This window comes from Eurosta solidaginis, chromosome 5, assembly GCF_040869045.1.
Source record: "Eurosta solidaginis isolate ZX-2024a chromosome 5, ASM4086904v1, whole genome shotgun sequence".
Classification (NCBI taxonomy): domain Eukaryota; kingdom Metazoa; phylum Arthropoda; class Insecta; order Diptera; family Tephritidae; genus Eurosta; species Eurosta solidaginis.
Window position 1 is genome coordinate 90,557,584 of NC_090323.1, and position 21,777 is coordinate 90,579,360.

At 40.3% G+C, this 21,777-nt stretch overlaps 1 protein-coding gene and 1 pseudogene across 2 annotated transcripts in view; one reads left to right on the forward strand and one right to left on the reverse strand.

The window, feature by feature from the left end:
• LOC137233648 (ATP-dependent RNA helicase Ddx1-like) overlaps positions 1-19,911 on the reverse strand; it is a 56,137-nt gene extending 36,226 nt beyond the window's left edge. The window contains exons 1-3 of one of the 2 annotated variants that reach the window (XM_067756855.1): positions 19,897-19,911; positions 17,291-19,819; positions 17,118-17,230 (exon numbers count right to left, since the gene is read on the reverse strand). In XM_067756855.1, the coding sequence (XP_067612956.1) occupies positions 17,395-17,934 (540 nt within the window). In that variant the 5' untranslated portion in view covers positions 17,935-19,819; positions 19,897-19,911 and the 3' untranslated portion in view covers positions 17,118-17,230; positions 17,291-17,394. The other variant, XM_067756856.1, reaches the window with a different exon arrangement.
• Positions 18,441-19,660, forward strand: LOC137254211 (BLOC-3 complex member HPS4-like; annotated as a pseudogene).
• Positions 19,912-21,777: the final 1,866 nt, after the last annotated feature.

Consider the following 21,777-nt stretch of genomic DNA (forward strand, 5'->3'; position numbering starts at 1 on the left):
GCGTTCAAAAGAAAAATGACCCCGGGCCCCTCCGAAACCGGGGGTGGGATCAAAATTAAATCTGTGCAAAATCTCTTTGTACACAAAATTGTTTCATGTGTAAAATATTACAACAACCACTTGAAAATTGCCAACTTTTTCAATTTCTGCTTTCGGATTCGTGGTCCTGGTTCCAAAGCGCGCCTTTTGACAATTCCCTCAATATTTTATTTACGCGTTTTAGAAGTTCTGATCTAAAGTAAAGAAGTACCAGTAATTTTAGTAACTCACTCCGCAATGTGCAATTAAAATTTTAAACAGGCTGGGCTTTAGGTGATGGAAAACGAAATCTGCAGAAGGAAAAATGCAATTTTAGTACATTTTTGGTAAATGTAAACAGAGTTAGTCTTTAACAATGAACAAAGAGTGAACTCACCTTTTATTTCCATAGAAAACACCCAGTCCGAATACAGGGATTGTGTATTGCTAGGATTGCGAGTTAGACCGCCGCAGTTTTCCAATATTTGTGGTAAACAATGTAAATACCTGTAGATAAATGATAATTAAAAACTAGCATGTAATATTTTATGTGATATTTTATGTACACTTACGTTTTGTAAGATATTTCAGTAAGTTTGTCTAAATTTTCAACAATAAACAAATTTTTTCAAAGACGAAATCGTAATTTTTTCTTCAATTGACAACGAATGACGATCAAAATTCTAGCTACCGCTAAGCTCCCAAACTTTCAGAGTTGCTTTATATATAACCATTCTCATTCTCAGTGCTATTTCAACGGTTTTTTCTTTGTAATTTACAAACATATCTTTACCATTTCTATATTCTTATACTAGTCTATTTTCACCTTTCTATAAAAAATGACTTGCATTTTCAAAAACTGTCACGTAAAAAGCGAATCCGAACGTTTTGTCTCTTGCTGGCTTTGCGATGGGCTCGCCCATGGAAAGTGCGCGAGACTGACGGCTAGAGTTGTTGACACTGTCAATGATGGGGAGAAGGGAGGACGTTGGTCATGCATTAAATGCAGATCAACTGAGGTTGACCTATTTAAACTGTTTAGACAAACACGAAATGCGTTTTCTGAAATTGCTAAAGAGTTTTCCATAATCACGGAAAAGTTCAATCAATAGGATAGCTTGTTCAAATCCTTCAAGTGTTTGGATGAGTTACCGCATTGTTTAAATAGAAAAAAAGACAACCGCGATAATAAACAAAAACACTCTGCAGACTCACCTAACGCTTTGAATCTTAATCCTGCTCAGAACACTAATCTTCCGCAAGTGGAGCCCATAGACTTGGCTTCCCCTAATCCGCAAGCTGTGGTTCTATCCACTTCTAAGGCCGCGGAAAAAACCTTAGAGTCTCAAACTGTAACTTCTGAAACTGTAACTTCTCATTCTGTGACTTCTTATTCAGAAGCACCGGCTAAGGAGCTGGTTGTAGTCCCGCTCAAAAAATCGATTTTTGTATCTCGCTTTGACAAAGACACTTCCGTTGAGGATATCAAGTCTTATGTCACTTCGAAAATTAAGGCTGACGGCATGACTTTAAGAAAATTTAAATTTAATTACGAAGGAAACATTTCTTCATTTGGAATTGATTTTTACTCAAAAGATTTTGATAATCTTTTGGACAGCGCATTTTGGCCGCCAGTGGCTTTTGTTCGCGAATTTGTGCATAAGACTATTGAGATTACTCAAAATGTAGCAAAAATTCTTCCTCAAAGTTCCGATCCAAAAAACTTAATTTAACATCTTGCTTAAGCATTTACTATCAAAACGTTAGAGGCTTAAATACTAAATTAACTGACTTATATTTGAAAACCATTCACTGTAACTATAATATTATTGCTTTTACCGAAACATGGCTGAAACCCAATGTTTTAAATTCCGAAGTTTTTTGCGGTGAGTATCAGACCTATAGAAATGATCGCTTAAATAGGACCGGAGGTGGTGTCTTGCTAGCTGTACATTCTTCAATTCCATCTGAAGATGTTAATTTAGCCGGAGTTTATTCCATCGAGTTTAAATGCATCCGAATCTTACTAGGCCGGGGTCATATTTACTTAGCCGTTTGCTATATTCCACCGTCTTCTGATCTATCAGTGTATATGCACCATATTTCACTGTTACAATCAGTCAACTCGATGATAAAGCCCACGGACTCAATAAGTATTTTAGGCGACTTTAACCTGCCACATATATCTTGGAATCCCGTTGATCACAATATTGTCCCCGTATCATCCAAGATGCATAACAATGACTTTTTGGATGGAATAACTGATCTTTGCATTAATCAGATCAACTTCTTTCCGAATAAGTATGGAAAATTCTTAGACTTAGCATTTGTTGACGACATATCTAAATTCTCTATAAATCGGTGTGAACCTCTTGTTTTGCCAGAAGACGTTTACCATCCTTCTCTTGAGATAACTTACGAAATCATAAGCAACGAAGTCGGCTGCACTAACAAAACACGTGTCTCTACCAGATGCTTTGATTTTTCCAAAACTAATTTCAACAATTTAAATAATGAACTTTCTGAGATAACGTGGCCTCGATATAAAGAGGATGTATAAGAAAACGTTTTACATTTTAATAAAACCATTTATACTTTATTTGAAAAACATGTGCCCAAACGCACATGCTCGTACATTGAACCAGTGCAAGCTTGGTTTACTAAAGATTTAAAAGCTTTAAAAAATAAGAAATCACGTTTATTCAAATTATATAAGAGAACCGGTTTACATTCTCATTATGCACAGTACGCTATTTTCCGTCATAAGTATTTTGAACTTAATAAAAAGTCATTCAAGGTTCGAATCGAGCTCAAGGCCAGAACAATAATTTTTTTCTAATGATAATTATTGTTATTTTTTTTTAATTTTTCTAAATTAGAAAAATTGTATTTTCTTTTTGGAATAGTAAATAGAAAATTTTTCAGACAACCTGCCATAGCTGCGCAGATAGATCCATTTCGAAGGGTGCTAAGTACGCTTTAGGCATGCTGCGCTAACCATTTAGCTATACAGCGGTGGTTTGTTTGACTGGCAAATTTGCTACTTCTATTCCTTTTTACAAACTATATTTATTCAGTGTTGCGCCATCTGGTGCAAATCACTGATAATGCTGAATTTTTGTTTATTGTCAATTACTTTGTTTGACATTCCCAAGTGCTCATGGTTTATTAACAATTGTTTTTGTTTTTATCGGCCTACAATTTTTCAAATTTAGAAAAATTAAAAAAAAAAATAACAATAATTATCATTAGAAAAAAATTATTGTTCTGGCCTTGAGCTCGATAAATCATTCAAGGTTCGAATCGAGCTCAAGGCCAGAACAATAATTTTTTTCTAATGATAATTATTGCTATTTTTTTTAATTTTTCTAAATTTGAAAAATTGTATTTTGTTTTTGGAATAGTAAGTAGAAAATTTTTCAGACAACCTGCCATAGCTGCGCAGATAGATCCATTTCGAAGGGTGCTAAGCCTTCATCATCAGTACGCTTTAGGCATGCTGCGCTAACCATTTAGCTATACAGCGGTGGCTTGTTTGACTGGCAAATTTGCTACTTCTATTCCTTTCATAATCATTCCTGCGCAGCTTCAAAGGTCTAGTACACAAAAAGTATGCTCTGGGTGCCTTTATAGACATCGAGGAAGCTTTTAACAATGTCTTACCGGGGTCAATCGAAAGAGCTCTGGTGGGTTTAGGGGTCGAGGCGGCTCTGGTTGAATTTATTAGCAAACTTCTATGCGGCAGAATTGTCGCAGCGGAGTGGGGAGGGGCCATAATTAAGAGGAAGGTGTGCAGGGGCACGCCACAGGGGGGTGTCCTATCTCCTCTCCTCTGGGTTGTGGTAGTCAACGAGCTTCTTGTGGAGCTGGAAGCCAATGGTTGTCGGGTGGTTGCCTATGCAGATGACCTCGCTATCCTAGTCAGAGGCAAATTTCTGGGCGCCCTGCGCGATGTTCTTCAGGGCTACCTGGATACTGTGGCTAGGTGGGCTGAATCATGTGGATTGGCGGTCAACCCGGGAAAAACGGAATTGGTCCTTTTCACAAGAAGATATAAGGTGCCCGATTTCAGAACTCCCTCGATTGGAGTGGTACCGTTGGTACTTTCTGATAGGGTTAAATATTTGGGGATTGTTTTGGACAAGAAACTGTCCTGGAGACCCAATGTGGAAGATCGGGCCAGGAAGGCCGCCATTGCCTTGTACTGCTGCAGAGGAGCTATCGGAAAGAGATGGGGACTCTCGCCAAGAATAGTACACTGGCTTTATGAGATGGTGGTCAAACCGATTCTGCTATATGGGGAGCTGGTCTGGTGGAAAGCACTGGACACGGCGAGCACCTCCAAAATGTTAGTGTCAGTGCAACGGACGGCGCTGATCGGTATCAGTGGCGCTCTCAGAACAACGCCTACCTTGGCACTGAACGTCATGCAGAACATATACCCAGTAGATATTGCGGGAAAGGCGGCCGCGGCAAGGTCGTTGGTCAGGCTTCGTTATATGGGATATAGACTTTCTGACCGCGGACACTCTAGCCTTCTTACCAGTTTCGACTTCATCCCGGACAGAACGGACTACTGTATGCCGATAACAGCTCCCTATACAACCTTCACCCCAGTTATTCCAGAGAGAGAGGATTGGGGAAGAGGAATTATCTGGGGCATGGGACCGGTTAACTTGTTCACGGATGGGTCAAAGCTGGATGGAAAGGTTGGTGGGGGGGTCTTTTGTCAAGAGCTAAATTTAAGCCGCAAGTTTAAGTTGGCTGATCACTGCAGTGTATTCCAAGCGGAAATTGCTGCGATTAAGGATGCGGTGGATGGAATGCTATCCAGTGCTACCACGGTTAGGGAATTTAACATCTACTCTGATAGCCAATCGGCTATCAAGGCCTTGAGCTCAACTACAGTGCGATCGAGGGTGGTCTGGGAGTGCCTGACCTCGCTTGCGATTGCATCGAATTATTTTACAATTAAGATTATCTGGGTCCCGGGCCATAGTGATATCCCGGGTAACTGTCAAGCGGATCTCTTAGCCCGCATCGGTACAACTGAACCGGATGAAGATGGCTGTAGGGACTTCGGGATCCCGCTGTGGATTGCTCCTCCATAGCTGGGCCTCGAATCAGCTCAGCAAACGTTGGGCGGATACCACGTCTTGCAGGGTAGCAAGATCTTTCTGGCCGAAAGTGGATGGCAGGAGGTCTGCTGAAATAACTGGGTTCACTAAGGCTCACCTATCAATGGTCATTGGGGTTTTGACAGGGCACTGTCCCATGGGTATCCATGCGGTACGTCTCAATATACTGGAAACTCCATCCTGCTGCAGCTGTATGGAGGATGATGAGGTGGAATCACCAAATCACTTTATGCTTGATTGTCCAGCTTTTGCCAGAATTAGGCGAAAGTACTTCGGTAGCGACTCACTTGGATCTCCCGAGGATATATCCAAAGTTGAGATCGGTATCATTCGGAGCTTTATCGTTGCTACCCAACGATTCTCTAAGTAGCTGGATCTAGGTCACCGTTATTTTTGGTGTATGTGGTATCACAACGGACCTTCGTGTTGTCCAAGTGAGCTATCCTTATCAGGGCAGCTACCACCTAACCTATCCTATCCTATCCTATTCCTTTTTACCAACAATATTTATTCAGTGTTGCGCCATCTGGTGCAAATCACTGATAATGCTGGATTTTTGTTTATTGTCAATTACTTTGTTTGACATTCCCAAGTGCTCATGGTTTATTAGCAATTGTTTTTGTTTTTATCGGCCTATTGATAAATCATTCAAGGTTCGAATTGAGCTCAAGGCCAGAACAATAATTTTTTTCTAATGATAATTATTGTTATTTTTTTTTTAATTTTTCTAAATTTGAAAAAGACATGCTGAGCTAACCATTTAGCTATACAGCGGTGGTTTGTTTGACTGGTAAATTTGCTACTTCTATTCCTTTTTACAAACTATATTTATTCAGTGTTGCGCCATCTGGTGCAAATCACTGATAATGCTGGATTTTTGTTTATTGTCAATTACTTTGTTTGACATTCCCAAGTGCTCATGGTTTATTAACAATTGTTTTTGTTTTTATCGGCCTACAATTTTTCAAATTTAGAAAAATTAAAAAAAAATAACAATAATTATCATTAGAAAAAAATTATTGCTCTGGCCTTGAGCTCGATTCGAACCTTGTATGATTTATAAATAGGCCGATAAAAACAAAAACAATTGTTCAAATAAAAATTGAACATGCATATACACATGTGAACAAATATTAGTAATATAATCCGTAGATATTTTTGAGAAGTAATATTGACACGTAAACTGATATTTCCAACAAAACACATGTACATACATATATTTAGCAAAACGATCACTTCGTTCACAACACACAAAAATTACAAATGTTTACATACATATACAAATATACCTAAATCATTTTACTGTCTGACATTTATAGCCAAACACAAGATACGTTTCTTATCTTAGTTTTAAAATGTTTGCCTACTTGTAAATGCTACAAATGCCCACATCACGATAATAAAAATCAAGAGGCTAGCATTAATCAAATAATAAATGAATCTCTATCATCATACATATAAACAATCACACATACACATATAATTAGTTTTAGGAACATATTTTTAAGATTTTCCTTATAAGCTATTGTAAATAACTTTACAAGTCAGAATTAAAAATATTCTCAAACGCCAACATTGCTTTTATTTACCCCTCAACATTTGGTCCATACGAGCCGCCAAATTGAGCTGCAACGAATGTGGAAATAAGCTGTATAATATAAAAAATTATACGAAATTAAAGTAATTTGTAATCAATCCAAGGAATACATCAGCTGTGAGTCGAGGCACAGCAAGATCAACCGGGCGACCAAACCAATTTCTTCCAACGATTCCTTTGGAGAAAAACAAGTCAAAATAAAAAGTGAAGTGTTTTAAATAATGCTCAGTGTTTAGTTTTGAATAGTGAAAAAAAAAAAAAGCAATATGGGAATAAACAGAGGAAAAGTCCTTGAATCCCAGATAGACATAAGTGAAAAAGTACTGCAGATGTACAATAATGTTGCAGGAAAAAAAGTAACTAGGTCGAAGGCCGAGGAGGTGATAAAAGCAATAGAAAAGCTCCAAAAAGAATTGGACGCCAACAACGAGAAACTTTTGTCGGATGGCGTTGGTAATGAGGATTATTTCACGCAAGATAAATACAGTGCCATAAGAAAGCAAATTGACGAAGTAGTTCAAGGGATCAAACAATCCCTTAGTGATGAAGTGTCATTTCAACCAAGAAGATTGCATACTTCTTTAGCAGATAACCGCATGCCACAAACACCAACAACAGCAGCACAAACTACAAGCATGGGTAAAAATGACCCAAAATTGAATTTTTCATGAAGAAAATTCAAACAATAACAAACAAAATGACTGATATGCGCTTCGAGAGCACGATCGGTAATAATCAAATAAAATATTTAGAAAGTTTATATATCGACATCAAAAATGCGTACACAAATGATTTTTCAAAATACTACAATGCTGAAATAGAAGATGCCTATGCCAAGGTAGTTGCAGAATATTTTGAAAATCTGGGGCATTTGGAAAGATGTCTAGTGAAAGAAGAGCCAAAAATAAATTATCGCCCTAATTTGGAATTAGAAAAATTAAAAATTCCAATATTTTATGGCGAGATAAAAGAATGGACCAATTTCTACAATGTTTTCCAGGAGATGGTCCATAAAAATGAGCAATTATCAAGCTCAGAAAAAATGCTACGCCTTCGCCTTTGTTTGAAGGGTGAAGCTGCAAGGTTAATACAACACCTGCAAATATCAACCGAAAATTATGAAGCAGCGTGGAATCTGCTTAAACAAAGATACGATAATAAACGTATATTATTTACAACACAGTGGGATAGGATAATGGATCAGCCGCCCATAAATAGTGACAATGCTGAAAGCGTAAGGCAATTGCTCGATACTACAAATGAGTGCCTTAACGCAATACAGTCACTAGGAATACAAATTGAAAACGCAGATCCATCTATTGCTCGAGTCATAGTTCGCAAATTGGACAAAGATGGACTCAAATTATATGAACAAACGGTTAAAAAGACAAGAGAGGTGCATACATTATGTTTAGGCCACAAGCCTAAATATGGCGGTGCACCCTCGTATTACTTAACTTTTTCTTTTCGTTGTCCCTTTACCTCACATCTTTCATTTATACATATCGGTTTATACCGATAACCGTTTACCCCGCCGGATAATAGTTAAGCCTAGGATTCGGCGGTGACCGCGAACAAAAGGTTTTCTACCTCTTTCACTTCTTTTGCGAACGTCTAAGAAACCGCCAGCAGCCAAGCCACCAAAGGTAAGCCCTTCACTTCTTTTTAACATTAAAAAAGTTCATTTTTGCACTTCCGTCATCGGAAACATTGAATGTAAGTGGATTATCTTGCGTTGAATTTGCATTTCCATTGATTTTAATAAATATTATTGTTCACTTTTCTATAACGAATTCGTTTGTGTATTTTCTTTTCTTCTCTCCCCACCATTATTACGAGCGCGCCCTATCTGCGGTCTTGCCGCCGTAACATTTGGTCCATCTCCCCGAAATCAAAGCAAAGCGACCTAATTGCCAAATCGAAGGAATAAAATCGATGCACAAATAAATAAGAAATTAATCAGCACATGTGGAAAGCCTAAGAGCTTAGAAAATTATTTATAAATATATTAAAATCAACCAGCAGTGAAAAAAGTTGGCCATCAAAACGAACGAGCAGCGTATATCAACTCGTCATCACACACATACATACAGTCCATTAGCATTAAAACATCATCAGCATATCAAACAGTCCACTCATCTACATCACATTATCACATCATCATCACAACATCAAACAGTCCACTAATCAACTCATCATACGATATCACGTCCATTTATCACATCAACAGTCCACATAACATCATATCAGATCACATACATTACCAAAACTTGTGTAAGGTAAGTGGTTGATTTTGGTGCACATTTTTTTTATATATACGAACTCACGTATCGAGTGGATTTGTGATATCCATTTGCAAGTCAAAGCAAGTGGAGGTTCATTGTGTTTTAAACGCACACTTAGCGCCTTTTGATTATCGGCTAAGTCCCCCACCAGTGGTAAGACTTTTCCGACACAACTCAAGGCAAGACAGTCAGTGGATCTTTTTTTTCTCCTTTTGCAACAAAACTATCACTGCACTGTGCAACCACACTCGGTTTCTATAGACAGTCTTTTCGGTTGTTGATTTTCGGCAACAATCTACATACACTCTCACTTGGTTGATGAACTTGCAAAGAAATACCACAATATTCACGCAGTCATAATACTCTGCAACCACAAAAAAATTTTTTTCAAAAACATTTCACCTTCGTTGGGTGGCTTGTAGTCATTTTTGCTTAATTGCGACAATCAATAACATTGTTGCAAATCGCTCATTTGTGAATACACTTAATTCAGATTAATTCGGAGGCATTTGATATAGAGTATTTTTTCACCGAATTATATACATATAATCAATTGCGTTATCTTTGAACGGAAATCAGTTTCTTAATCAGTTGCGAACTGAAATAATACCATAAAGCCAAAATTTAGCACTGCGTTGAGTGGCTAGTGGCTCATCACAATTGGTCACAAACACAATTTATACTCATCGTTTACTATTACATAGCTGTATGTTCTCAGCGTTTTTTTTTTATAATAAATAATTAAAAGTGATTTTCCACATTAAGTTGGATAAACAAAGTTATTGTCTTATTTATATTGGGAAAGATACCCTGGTTGGCTACTCGGCGATACTCATCAACGTTCACATAACACCTTTTGTATACACATTAAATCCTCGTCAGGATTTCTATCTGTGTTTCACTTTCACTTGTATACACATTAAATCCTCGTCGGGATTTCTATCTGTGGGTCAAATTTCACCCTTTTAAACACATTAAATCCACATAAGGATTTCTATTTGTGTTTCAAATCTCGAGGATTACACATCAGATCCACATCGGGATTACATCTGCGTTTTCTAAACTTTTTTTAGACACACTAAGTTTTCAGAAAATATTTCTATCTGTGTCCAACACACCCTTTAGACACATTAAATACCTGCAGACGAATTCTCTTCTCTGCATTGCATATCACTGTAGACACATTAAATCCTTTCAGGACTTCTATCCGTGCTTAATATCACTTTGCACCGACTAGAACCTCAGGATTTCTATCTGTGCTGCATATCACTACATTTATATCACTTTATACACACTAAATCCTCGTCAGGATTTCTATCTGTGTTTATTTCCATATCACTGCATACACATTAAATCCTCGTCAGGATTTCTATCTGTGCTGCATATCACTACATTTATATCATTTTATACACACTAAATCCTCGTCAGGTTTTCTATTTGTGTTTATTTCCATATCACTGCATACACATTAAATCCTCGTCAGGATTTCTATCTGCGGCTTGCACAATCCTCGTGAGGATTTCTATAAGTGGTTCATATCATAATTTACATTTGATTAAATTTTTGCTTAGCACTATTCACATAAGATTGCTATCTGTGTTAACACATTCAATCAGAATTCGTGTGTTCCTAAAGCTTTTACTTATACAGCGCAATCACAGCAAAAACGAAAACACTCTTATAATTTTTTGTTGTGGTTGCATTTACACCAAAGCCACTAAGTCGTTTACTCCGAGCTCGACACCTTCAAAGAGACAAAATATTCAAATTAATAAAATCAATGGAGACTTACATTAGATTGGCTGATTCCATAGTGGAGTTTGAACAAGAGTTCAACTCCACCCCGGCCGAATCCCGGAACAAGCACACCCTTGCACTACTGCAAGAGGAGCTAAGGGCACTATGGAAGAAGACCAAATCCACATATGAAGGTCTTCTCAGCAATCCTGAGCTGTCCAAAGAGGAACTCAGCTCGCTAAGAAGAAAGAACAAAAGTTGCTTCGCATGCTACCTACAATGCATGTCTGCTGTGGCGGCTGAAGCCGAAGCTATCACCCCACAGCCGGCGAAAGATGAAGCAAAGGATGACGACTGTTCGCGCCGTGGACATAAAATGCGGCTGCCGCCTTGTGACACCGATGTATTTAAAGGCGACTACCTCTCCTGGCCAGCCTTTAGAGATATGTTCACCGCGATATACATCCACAATACTGATCTGAAAGATGTCGAGAAATTATATTATCTAAAACAAAAAACTCAAGGGGAGGCAAAAGAAATAGTGGGCAGGTGCTCATTAACAAACGAGGGTTTTGCAACCGCCTGGAAGAATCTAAGCGACAGGTACGAAAATAAACGTATCCTCGTCAACACACAATTAAAACTTTTATTTAATCTGACGGCAGTCGAGCAGGAGTGTGGAACATCAATTAAAAAATTGCAACGTGAGATCAACAATTGCATTTCTGCGCTACAATGTCATAATATTGACATCACAAATTGGGACGCAATCATAACTTACTTATGCTCCACAAAACTCCCTGAATCTACATTGGCTCTTTGGGAACAGACCGTAGAACGGAAGACAGATATCCCGAAATGGGAGGATATGGACAAATTCCTGTCCAATCGCTTCCAGACATTGGAGACGGTTTCCGATCTTAGGGGTAATAAAACAACAAAAGCACCCAAAAGTCAGAGTTCGAATTCTAGGGAAAATTCTACGAAACTTGGGGTTTACCAAGCAAGCGTACCAAAGTCGGCATGTAAGATGTGCAACAGTACAGAGCACAAATTACGAAATTGCCAAAAATTCCGTAGGTTGTCCACGTCAGGAAAAATAGAATTTATCAAAAACAATAGTTATTGTCTGAATTGTCTGTCGGGTGGACACACCGTGACACGATGCACTAGCCAATTTAATTGCAGCACGTGCCATGCAAGGCACAACACCTTGCTCCATCTTCCGACAGCACAATCAAAGACAACTCCTCAAAGGTGGACTCAAAACGCCACCGACAATTCACCTTCAACCTCACAGCAGGCTAGGGCAAGGATGGAGTCTGAAAAAAGACAAGATAATACTAATAACGTCTCTTCGTGTCATGCTAACACCACTAAAGGGGTGTTATTAGGAACAGCACGGGTTAATATAATCCACAACGGAGTGAAATTTTCCGCCAGAGCGCTTATAGACTCTGGGTCCGAATGCTCTTTCATAACTGAAAGACTAAAGAAGCGAATAAACCTTCCGTCCAAACGTTTGCATGTGCAGGTGTCAGGAATAAGTAATACACCATCTGCACAGGTAAAGGAATCATGCTCGATTAACTTAGGTTCGCTTACAGACCCCTTAGTAAGCATCAATACAGTGGCCCTAGTCCTGCCTCGATTAACAGGGGACCTTCCGACTTGCCAAGTGAGCGCAACGACTCAGCAAGCGTTCCCTGATTTGACTCTGGCAGATCAGAGGTTCTTCGTTAATGAACCAGTCGACCTCATACTTGGAGGCGATATTTATCCCCAGATCATACTAAACGGTATACGGAAGAACGTTCTAAATACGCTTCTCGCACAAGAAACCGTCTTCGGTTGGATTTTAACCGGTCGTGCAGATGCACCTCACCCAACCAATACACGAGTATCTTTTTTTAATGAAATCAGCCTAGACAAGCAACTAACCGCTTTCTGGGAACTTGAAAACGTACCTAAGAAAAGGGCACTTAACGAAGATAATGTCTATTGCGAGGAACTTTTCAGACTTACAACAGAAAGAAATTCCGATGGCAAATATACTGTCGCCCTTCCTTTTAAACCGGATTTTCCCAACAACATCTCCTTAGGGCCTTCCCTAAACGGCGTCTGCTCCCAATTCTACCGGAATGAGACGCGCCTAGCCAAGACACCGGCCCTACAGACAGAGTACAATAGGGTACTAGCGGAATATGAGACATTGGGACATATGTCAAAAGTTCCAAAGATCATACCACCCCACGTGACCGATTGCTACTTCTTACCCCATCATGCGGTTATAAAAGAGGAAAGCACCACGACCAAAGTTCGTGTGGTGTTCAACGCTTCGTGTCCCACATCCAATGGCACAAGCCTAAACGACGTACTTTATACAGGCCCAGTGCTTCAGGCCGACTTAACGATTCTACTCCTGCGATGGAGATTCTTTAAATATGTTTTTAATAGCGACATCGAAAAGATGTACCGGCAGATATTGGTAAAGCCAAACCAAACACAATTCCAGAGAATAGTTTTTCGCAACAATCCTAGTGACCCTATCAGCGTCTACGAATTAAAGACAGTCACCTTTGGAGTCAATTGTGCTCCTTATCTGGCGATAAGGACACTGCACCAACTAGCAGACGACGTTGAAACTTCATTACCCATTGCCGCAGATATCTTACGGACAGGTATGTACGTCGATGACGTTCTAGCCGGGGGACATAGCATCGAATCCACACTCAAAGCTCGCGATGAAATCACAGATGCATTACAGTCCGCTGGTTTTTCCCTCCGCAAATGGACGTCAAATTGCTCAAGAATACTTAAAGGAATACCCAAACCTCATCTGCTCAATGAAGACTTTTTGGAATTCGAGGACACGAGTACGGTCAAGACCCTAGGTATTCGATGGAACGCGCATGCGGATTATTTTTACTTCACGGCAAAACCAATTGAAAATCGGGATATGTTAACGAAAAGGACAATACTTTCTGCAATCGCTAAACTTTTCGATCCCCTAGGTTGGCTCGCCCCAGTCGTCATTGTTGCAAAAATCATTATGCAAGACATTTGGCTAGAGGGGACTGACTGGGACGAACCAGTGTCGGCAGGAACCCTAGACCGATGGCATAATTTTATGCAGGAATACCCCTCCATTAACGGAATTCGTATCCCACGTTGGGTGTATTTTACGCCAACCAACGATGTTGAAATACACGGCTTTTGCGACGCCTCGGAAAAAGCTTACGCCGCGACAGTCTTTTTACGAGCAAAGATAAAGGATGAGGTCTACGTTAACCTATTAATAGCAAAAACAAGAGTAGCACCCGTTAAAACAGTTTCCTTACCCCGATTAGAGCTATGCGGTGCAGTGTTGCTGGCCGAAACCATCGAAGCAGTGCGTGAAAATCTGCATTTAGAAAATTTCAATCTACACCTATGGACAGACTCCACGATTGTTTTGGCATGGATAAGAAAACCCCCTTGTTCTTGGTCAACCTTTGTCGCTCATCGAGTAACGAAAATAGTAGAAAAGGTAGGAAACAAATCCTGGCACCACGTAGAATCCGCATCCAATCCTGCAGACCTGGCTAGCCGAGGACTATCAGCGAAGGAGTTAGTGAATAACTCTTTGTGGTGGCAGGGACCTTCTTGGTTACAAGAAGATAAGACAGAATGGCCAATACAAGAAAAGGACTATCGGACTAACATAGAGGAAAAACGGGTGCAGGTTCATACAACTTCAAAAATAAAAGAGAAAGACGACATCCTCGAACGGTTTTCCAATTTGTCCAGGGCCTTGAGGGTCATATCGTATGTTCGAAGATTTATCCAAAGAACCAATCCTAAGACAAAATCTTCCTTTAAACCGGCATCGCACTTCATTTCACCCGATGAAATCCAGGCCACGACAAGTCAGTTAATAGCTTTCTACCAACGGAGGCACTATACGGAGGAACTTTCGAGCTTAAATTCCGGGAAGCTCATCGGTTCAAAGAGTGAAATCCTCCCTCTTACCCCCCTCGTCGATGATAAGGGCATATTGAGGGTTGGCGGTCGTCTGTCAGGGGCCAAGGATCTTCCCTACAGTGAACGGCACCCGATCATTCTGCCGTATGACTGCCGGCTCACACGACTTCTTGTCCAGTTCATCCATAAAGACACCCTGCACGGGGAGAACCAACTTATGTTTCGTCGCCTACGCACACAATATTGGATCCCTAGGGTCAAAAATATGATCCGATCGGTCATACACAATTGCAAAACGTGCACAATATTCCGCAAGCGGACCCAAACCCAACTTATGGGAGACCTACCCTCAGAACGAACCACCTTTTCCCGGGCTTTCACCAATGCGGGAGTAGACTTTGCCGGACCATTTGACATCAAATCTCATAGTGGAAGAGGATGCCGCATGTCAAAGGGTTACGTCTGCCTCTTTGTTTGCTTTGCAACCAAGGCTATTCACTTGGAACCCACTAGTGACCTCGGCACTGCCGCATTCCTGGCAGCTTTCGACAGATTTGTTGCGCGGCGAGGATGTCCAAAGAACATCTACTCCGACAACGGAACCAATTTTGTCGGAGCCTCCAGAGCTCTCCGCTCAGAACTCAAAGCTTTCCTGGCGGACGCTCGCAACCAAACTCTATCTAAGTACAGTCACCAAAACCTGACATGGCATTTCATACCACCAGGAGCTCCTCACATGGGCGGACTATGGGAGGCAGGGGTCAAGAGCTTCAAGAACCACTTCAAGAAGATCGCTTTGGATCACAAATTTACCCTTGAAGAGTTCAGCACACTACTTTGTCGAATCGAGTCCTGTCTCAATTCTCGACCGTTAAGCCCCTCTTCCAACGAGCCGTCCAACTTGGAGCCACTTACTCCAGGCCATTTCCTCGTGGGAGGGCACCTGTTAGCTCCACCAGAGATCGACGTCAGCGAGAATCGCGCATCACTCGTCAATCGATGGGAAAAGCTTAAGGCGCTGCATCAAACCTTCTGCAAACGGTGGAAAACTGAGTATCTCACCGAATTGCAGAAGCGCGTCAAGTGGAAACATCCACAATCAAACCTTAAAGAGGGGGACCTGGTCGTCATTAAGGAGGATAATCTGCCCCCCAACGAATGGAGACTAGGTCGGATAGCCACCCTTCATTATGGCCCCGATAACCGAGTTCGAGTCGTCGAACTGGATACGGCAAGGGGACAAACCACCAGACCAATCACGAAATTGGTCCTACTGCCACCCTCCAGTGAGGGTGAGGGAGACTTGTAACTCCCAACCGCTCTAACAAACCCCGTAACCCAGCTCTCGTTCACCCCGAACGAGGCCAACAAATCCCATAACCCAGCTCTCGTTCACCACGAACGAGGCCAACAGAACCCTACCGCAAATCCGCTATCTGCCACAGTATACCAGTGAATCAATAATCATGATTTTGTCTTAAAACATCTACATACCAATTCTAAATATTCCCGTGGAAAAATTCCTCCAATTCTTTTCTCCTAGGGAGAAGAAAATTGGGGAATAGGAATTTCGAATTTTCGAAGTCAGCTGTTTTGTCAATTGAAATCTCATTGCGCATTTCTTATTTTGTTTAAAAAAAAAAAAAAAAAAATTTTTTTTAAGGTCTAATGATTGTTGCTAATTTGTTTTAAACTAAGAAATAAGGTGTAAACCACGCACATTATTGCATTTCATGTGAAATGAGTAATGAATTGGTGCCACAGCAACATCAACTGAGGAGCATAAGAAGAAGACGGCGGGATAACACAAATCCGCCGGAGAGGCCTGCTCTCATTTTGCAAAGCAAATTTCCGGCGGCCACGTCGAGTTGAGTCCGCCCTTCGCCATATACAAAAATCTAATTAAGCCTTCTTAAAATCCTTGCGCAATTTCTGGATGGCTACATCAAGTATACAAAGAGCTCTCCCGTTGCTTATGATACTTTTGACTTAAAATAAAGAATATTGTGGTTGTTGATGCGGTTGTATTAACCGTGAGAATATTGTGGTACAATGCAAATACATATTTTGGCACACATTTGTACAATTAAGTGTTCTTTCTTAAAAGAACCAATTTCCTTTAACTATTTTGATGCATTCCCTTTAACTAGTGGAAAACCTCCTATGATGGCAAGGAAATATCCCTCTCCCTCACATTCATAATACCTACTCTTCTCCCATAACTAGTTTCCTCTTTTTCGAATATTGTTCCGAATAGGAGGAAAGCGAGAAGTGAAAAAAAACTCACAAGGAATTTTTATTTAGAATACGAGGAATGGAAGAAGGGAATTGGGCTGCTAATATTTTATTACCTTAACGTAATATAGTTTACCATCATACCTTTAAATCCGTTTGGCGTATCAATCTCCGTCATGTGGTGCGCAGGTTCTGCACGTTCCTGTGGTTTGGCTGTAGTAGCACTTGAGGTAGTTGTTTTGTCAACGTTGTTCCACCTGTTAAATTAACTGATTTTGAAATTAAGGTGATTTTAGCTATCGTTACTACCTACTTACCATCATAAATTAATTCCCATCATCGGGGTGCTTGTCTTCGGGTGGAACTGGTAGATACAACGGCAACCGCCACAACAGCATCAATCGCCACCACAACAACAACATCAAGCTCCACCACGCGATTTAAAATATTTTTCCAAATCGTCACAATCTAATTTGGTGCGACAAAAGATAATGGCACGATCCATTTTATGTAGCCCAATTGCAGATATGCAATATTCGCCTTTAAGTATTTTAACACCTTCTGATAATGTTTCTGGTGTAGGATTTTGTAGTTGTACATTATCACGAGCATGTACACCATCGGTTCGTATATGTTGTCTTAGATTATGCCAAGTGGTATCTTGTTGAGGGTCGACCATACACACAACGTGGTGTACAGTTTCTGGCACAGCATCTTCACCCTTAAGCTCAACCCATGTAGGAAAAGGCATTAAACGATCAGCCATCTTTTTCACTTCAAATGCATGAAGTGTAGCCGAGCAGACAACCATTTGTAAACTACGCCCATCGGATGTAATTTTTGGTATTTGCTTATGAAGACGATCGATTAAATCGGTATAACCCTGTTTTAGCAATGCATCCGCGTCATCCAGAACAAAGAATCTGCAATGTGTCAACGACACAAACCCACTACTAATCATTCAAGCCGTCCAGGTGTACCGACTACAATATGAACACCTTGTTGTAATGAACTTTTCTGCGTTTCTAACTTAACACCACCAATCAGTAATAGCGAACGCACATCAAGGTTGCTTAAATGCACTCGAAATTTTTCAATGTTATTATTTTAGATTCGGAATGGTTTTTCAAATGTTGGAGCACCCCGAATCCTAAAAGATATTCATAGCAGATAAGACTAAAAGCTATTAAACATAGGTACAAACAGATCTTTTGCCAAGCATGCATATACATATGTCCTTAGCTATAACAACAAGTCACCGTATTGTGCAAGCAACTCTAAAAGTAAAGGTAGAAATTAGCACTGATAAGAAAAATTCCAACCCTCTTGAGTTCGACCAGCCGTGCAGGGAAAGTTAAAGTACAGAGATTATGGTATTAAATTAAAAGGGAATTTGGTTGCATTAAAAGTGCACACAAAGAAGATTCGTAGCAGAGAAATACGGTGCGGAAAATTAAAGGAGCAAAAATGGCCAAAGAGACGATGATCGTTTTTTGTCTACGATACTGAGTGCCTCGAAGATGAAGCAGATGATCCGGTTAAGGCAGTACCCTATTTCCATCCCAGTTGGGTGTCGGATACCCAGAAAGTGGCATTGTGTGGTCAACTAATGGGAACTTCATACTTTCTTAAAGATTGCTTCTTCAATCCCAAAATTATGGCGTTGCAAAATGGCAAATTTGTGCTTAAAGAATTTGGTAGATTTACGTTGGCCGTCGGCACCGATCGCAATATTTCCGGTCGTTTACTTGACCAACGCGCCGATTTGCTCGCTTCGCTGGTAAAATTTTTTCATCGTGATTTGCAAAGCGTTTTCGATCAATTTCCACAGCAAGCGCAGTATAAGAATCTCTCCGAAAAGTTATATCATATTTTCGAAACATCTACCGATTTTGCAACGTAATGGCCATGTTTTTCAAGACGTACCAAAACTGCGCAGCCCGAAGACGGCCAGCAATATATTTTTGGATGCTATACAAACATTACAATGTTGTCAGCAAACAAAGGGTGTACTAGGCGGAGCCGTGCTCTACCATAATAAAGTTGTCGCATCCCAATTGGGTGATGATATTACCAAACAACTTGTACTCACCGATCCATTGCATATACGCACCACAGCCGAACAAATACACATCAATGACTTCCATATACCTAATGGCGTACAAATGTTCATCGTTTATGTCGACGTACCATAATAACCGATTATACGCTGATGCACAACGCGCACAAGCTTTATAAACAACACAGCTGTCACAGGGTTTGCCGCCCTTTCAATATGCGAAACGTAAAATTAAACGGGATAAATCTTTAATATTCACTAATATACCAGAAGAAGGTAGCAGCACTGTTGGTGGCAGTTCTTCTACAACAATTGGAGAAAATGTGGAGTGCGTATCAGCCGCACCTGCCGCAGTGCCACCACAAACGCCTGCCACCATGCGTCCAAAATCCCTAATGATCCGCCCTACACATTTGCCTTTGCATCAGCGCAAGAACATGAGCAGCTCAAAAGATTTGCCGGAATCGGGAATTGCGTCTATAAATTTCGATGAAACGGATTCAAATCCCGGTTTATTGGACGCACTAGCGTTTGTTCAACGCCCATGACTGAAAGTATAGTGTTGCAAGTGGGGAATATTATGTCGATATGCGCAAACCCACAAGAACAAATAAAACAATTGGTATGATATAAATTTCTCATAGCTTGACAAGCTTGACCAGCACCCTTGCCCTTATCACCGCATGTGTGACATATACCAAGACACAACTACTATCTAGATGAACTATCTACACAAGTGCGATCATTAAAAGATTACCCACATTATCATTAAATCGTAGCTGTGTACCTTAAATGAAATAAAAGAATAAAAAAAATTAGTATATTTATTAAATTATCAAAAAAGGGAACGATACTCATACTTACCCATCACCAGTTTTCTTCATAGTGAAAATTCATTCAAAATGTCTCTATACTCATTTCCATGAATGAATGACATTTTGAATGAACGAAACAAAGTTGCCACTCGGTTCTTACACAGTAAGCACATTGCGCGCGATCCAAAGAGTATTACAACTCGGATCCGCGGGACCCAACAAATTCGAGTGTTAATAACCGAACAAAAAAATCAACTAACGAAAACCGTGAAGATACAGCCTGGGTTCACTGAAAACACACGCGCCAGGTTGTATTTCGATAGTTTTCCTGACATTCGGCCGTCTTTTTGCTTCTTTCTTTTTTTGAGAAAAGTTTTTAGTTTGAAAATTTGGGCATAAAAACACAATCAAAATCAGCCTGCTTGGAAAAAAGGGGGGTTAACCACTCGAGACCGAAATAATTTTCGCGGTCTATCTGTGCATGATTTTGTTTGTGTTTTACATTTAAACATGTCACACTCAATAGTGGTCTCGCTTTCATGACGAAAATTGCTTTTTTGTGTATTAAAGTCTCGACAGACTTTCGTCAGTCCCTTTTTTAGCTTGAAATCCCAGCAGGAATAAAGTAGTGTCATCTATGCTTTCGATGTTACAAACAAGGGAGAAATTAAACTTTTTAGAACAAAATTAATTTAATGTCGCGTAAGGACTCAGACGCAAGCTGTCCCTAAATACCGGCATGACATGACCATTATGTATCATTACATTGCAATGGGCAGCACCGCACAGCGGTCTCATTCCAACGATTGGAAGAGTGAACAGCTGACAGCTCTACAAATTGCCACACTCGTTAGTGTAGGCTATTCCCGCAGAGTTGTGTTGAAATCAACAAACACACCACAATTTGTGATTCTCACACAACACAGCTGTCTCCTTCCAACGATTGGAAGAATGAACAACTGACAGCTCTACAAATTGCCACACTCTTTAGTATAGGCTATTCCCGCAGATTTGTGTTGAAATCAACAAACACACCACAATTTGTGATTCTCACACAACATGGCCCAAATCAACACAAAGAGTGTTCCCAGACAGCGAGTAAAGGCCTCTTTACATTTGTTGCACATTTATATGCACGACGTCATTTGACTAGTCATTTTACAGGGATTCATCGGTTATATTCACAGCCACATTTGTATCGGCGTGGGTGAGTTTTGTGACGAAATTTTTGTAGGGCAACTACAAGGAGCCGTGAAAATACACGGGTAACTCGTGATACCATCTGCGACACAAATGTGGCGTGTATTACCGCATATTGCCTGTATTAGGCAAACACTAAAGAATATAGTTTGCCTTCAGTCTATATTCAACAATTTGTTAATTTTTTACTTATATTTTTCCCTCACCATTGGTGACTGCTATCAACATCAGAATTTCGTTATGATGACAATATTTACCAACACTAAAGATACCTTTAGGCGTATCTCGATCAAACTATATGAAATATAACAGTGGTTTCAACCACTACAAACACATCATTACATCGACATAATAACTTCATAAGATTATTCGTTCCACACAACCCTTTATCCCGAGTACGCCAACCACAAGCTCAGCCAATTGAGCTCCTTGTCTCCGCTCATAAGCCACCCAATCTAAGGGCATCTACGAATATTTTACTAACAATTTGATATTCCATAATGACTGGATTGTCCCACAAACGCGCCAAGACGGAGGCACGCGGCAACTCATTCAGCGCCCCCTGCCGGCTATGTCAAAAGTCGCACAGCATAAGGCTCTGCCCGATTTACCGGGGCATGACGAACATGGATCGACTAAAGACGATCATAGATTTGCGATATTGCACAAATTGCTTATCGCCATTCCACCAACGGAAGACATGTCCCAGCGAAGATCGCTGTCATCGGTG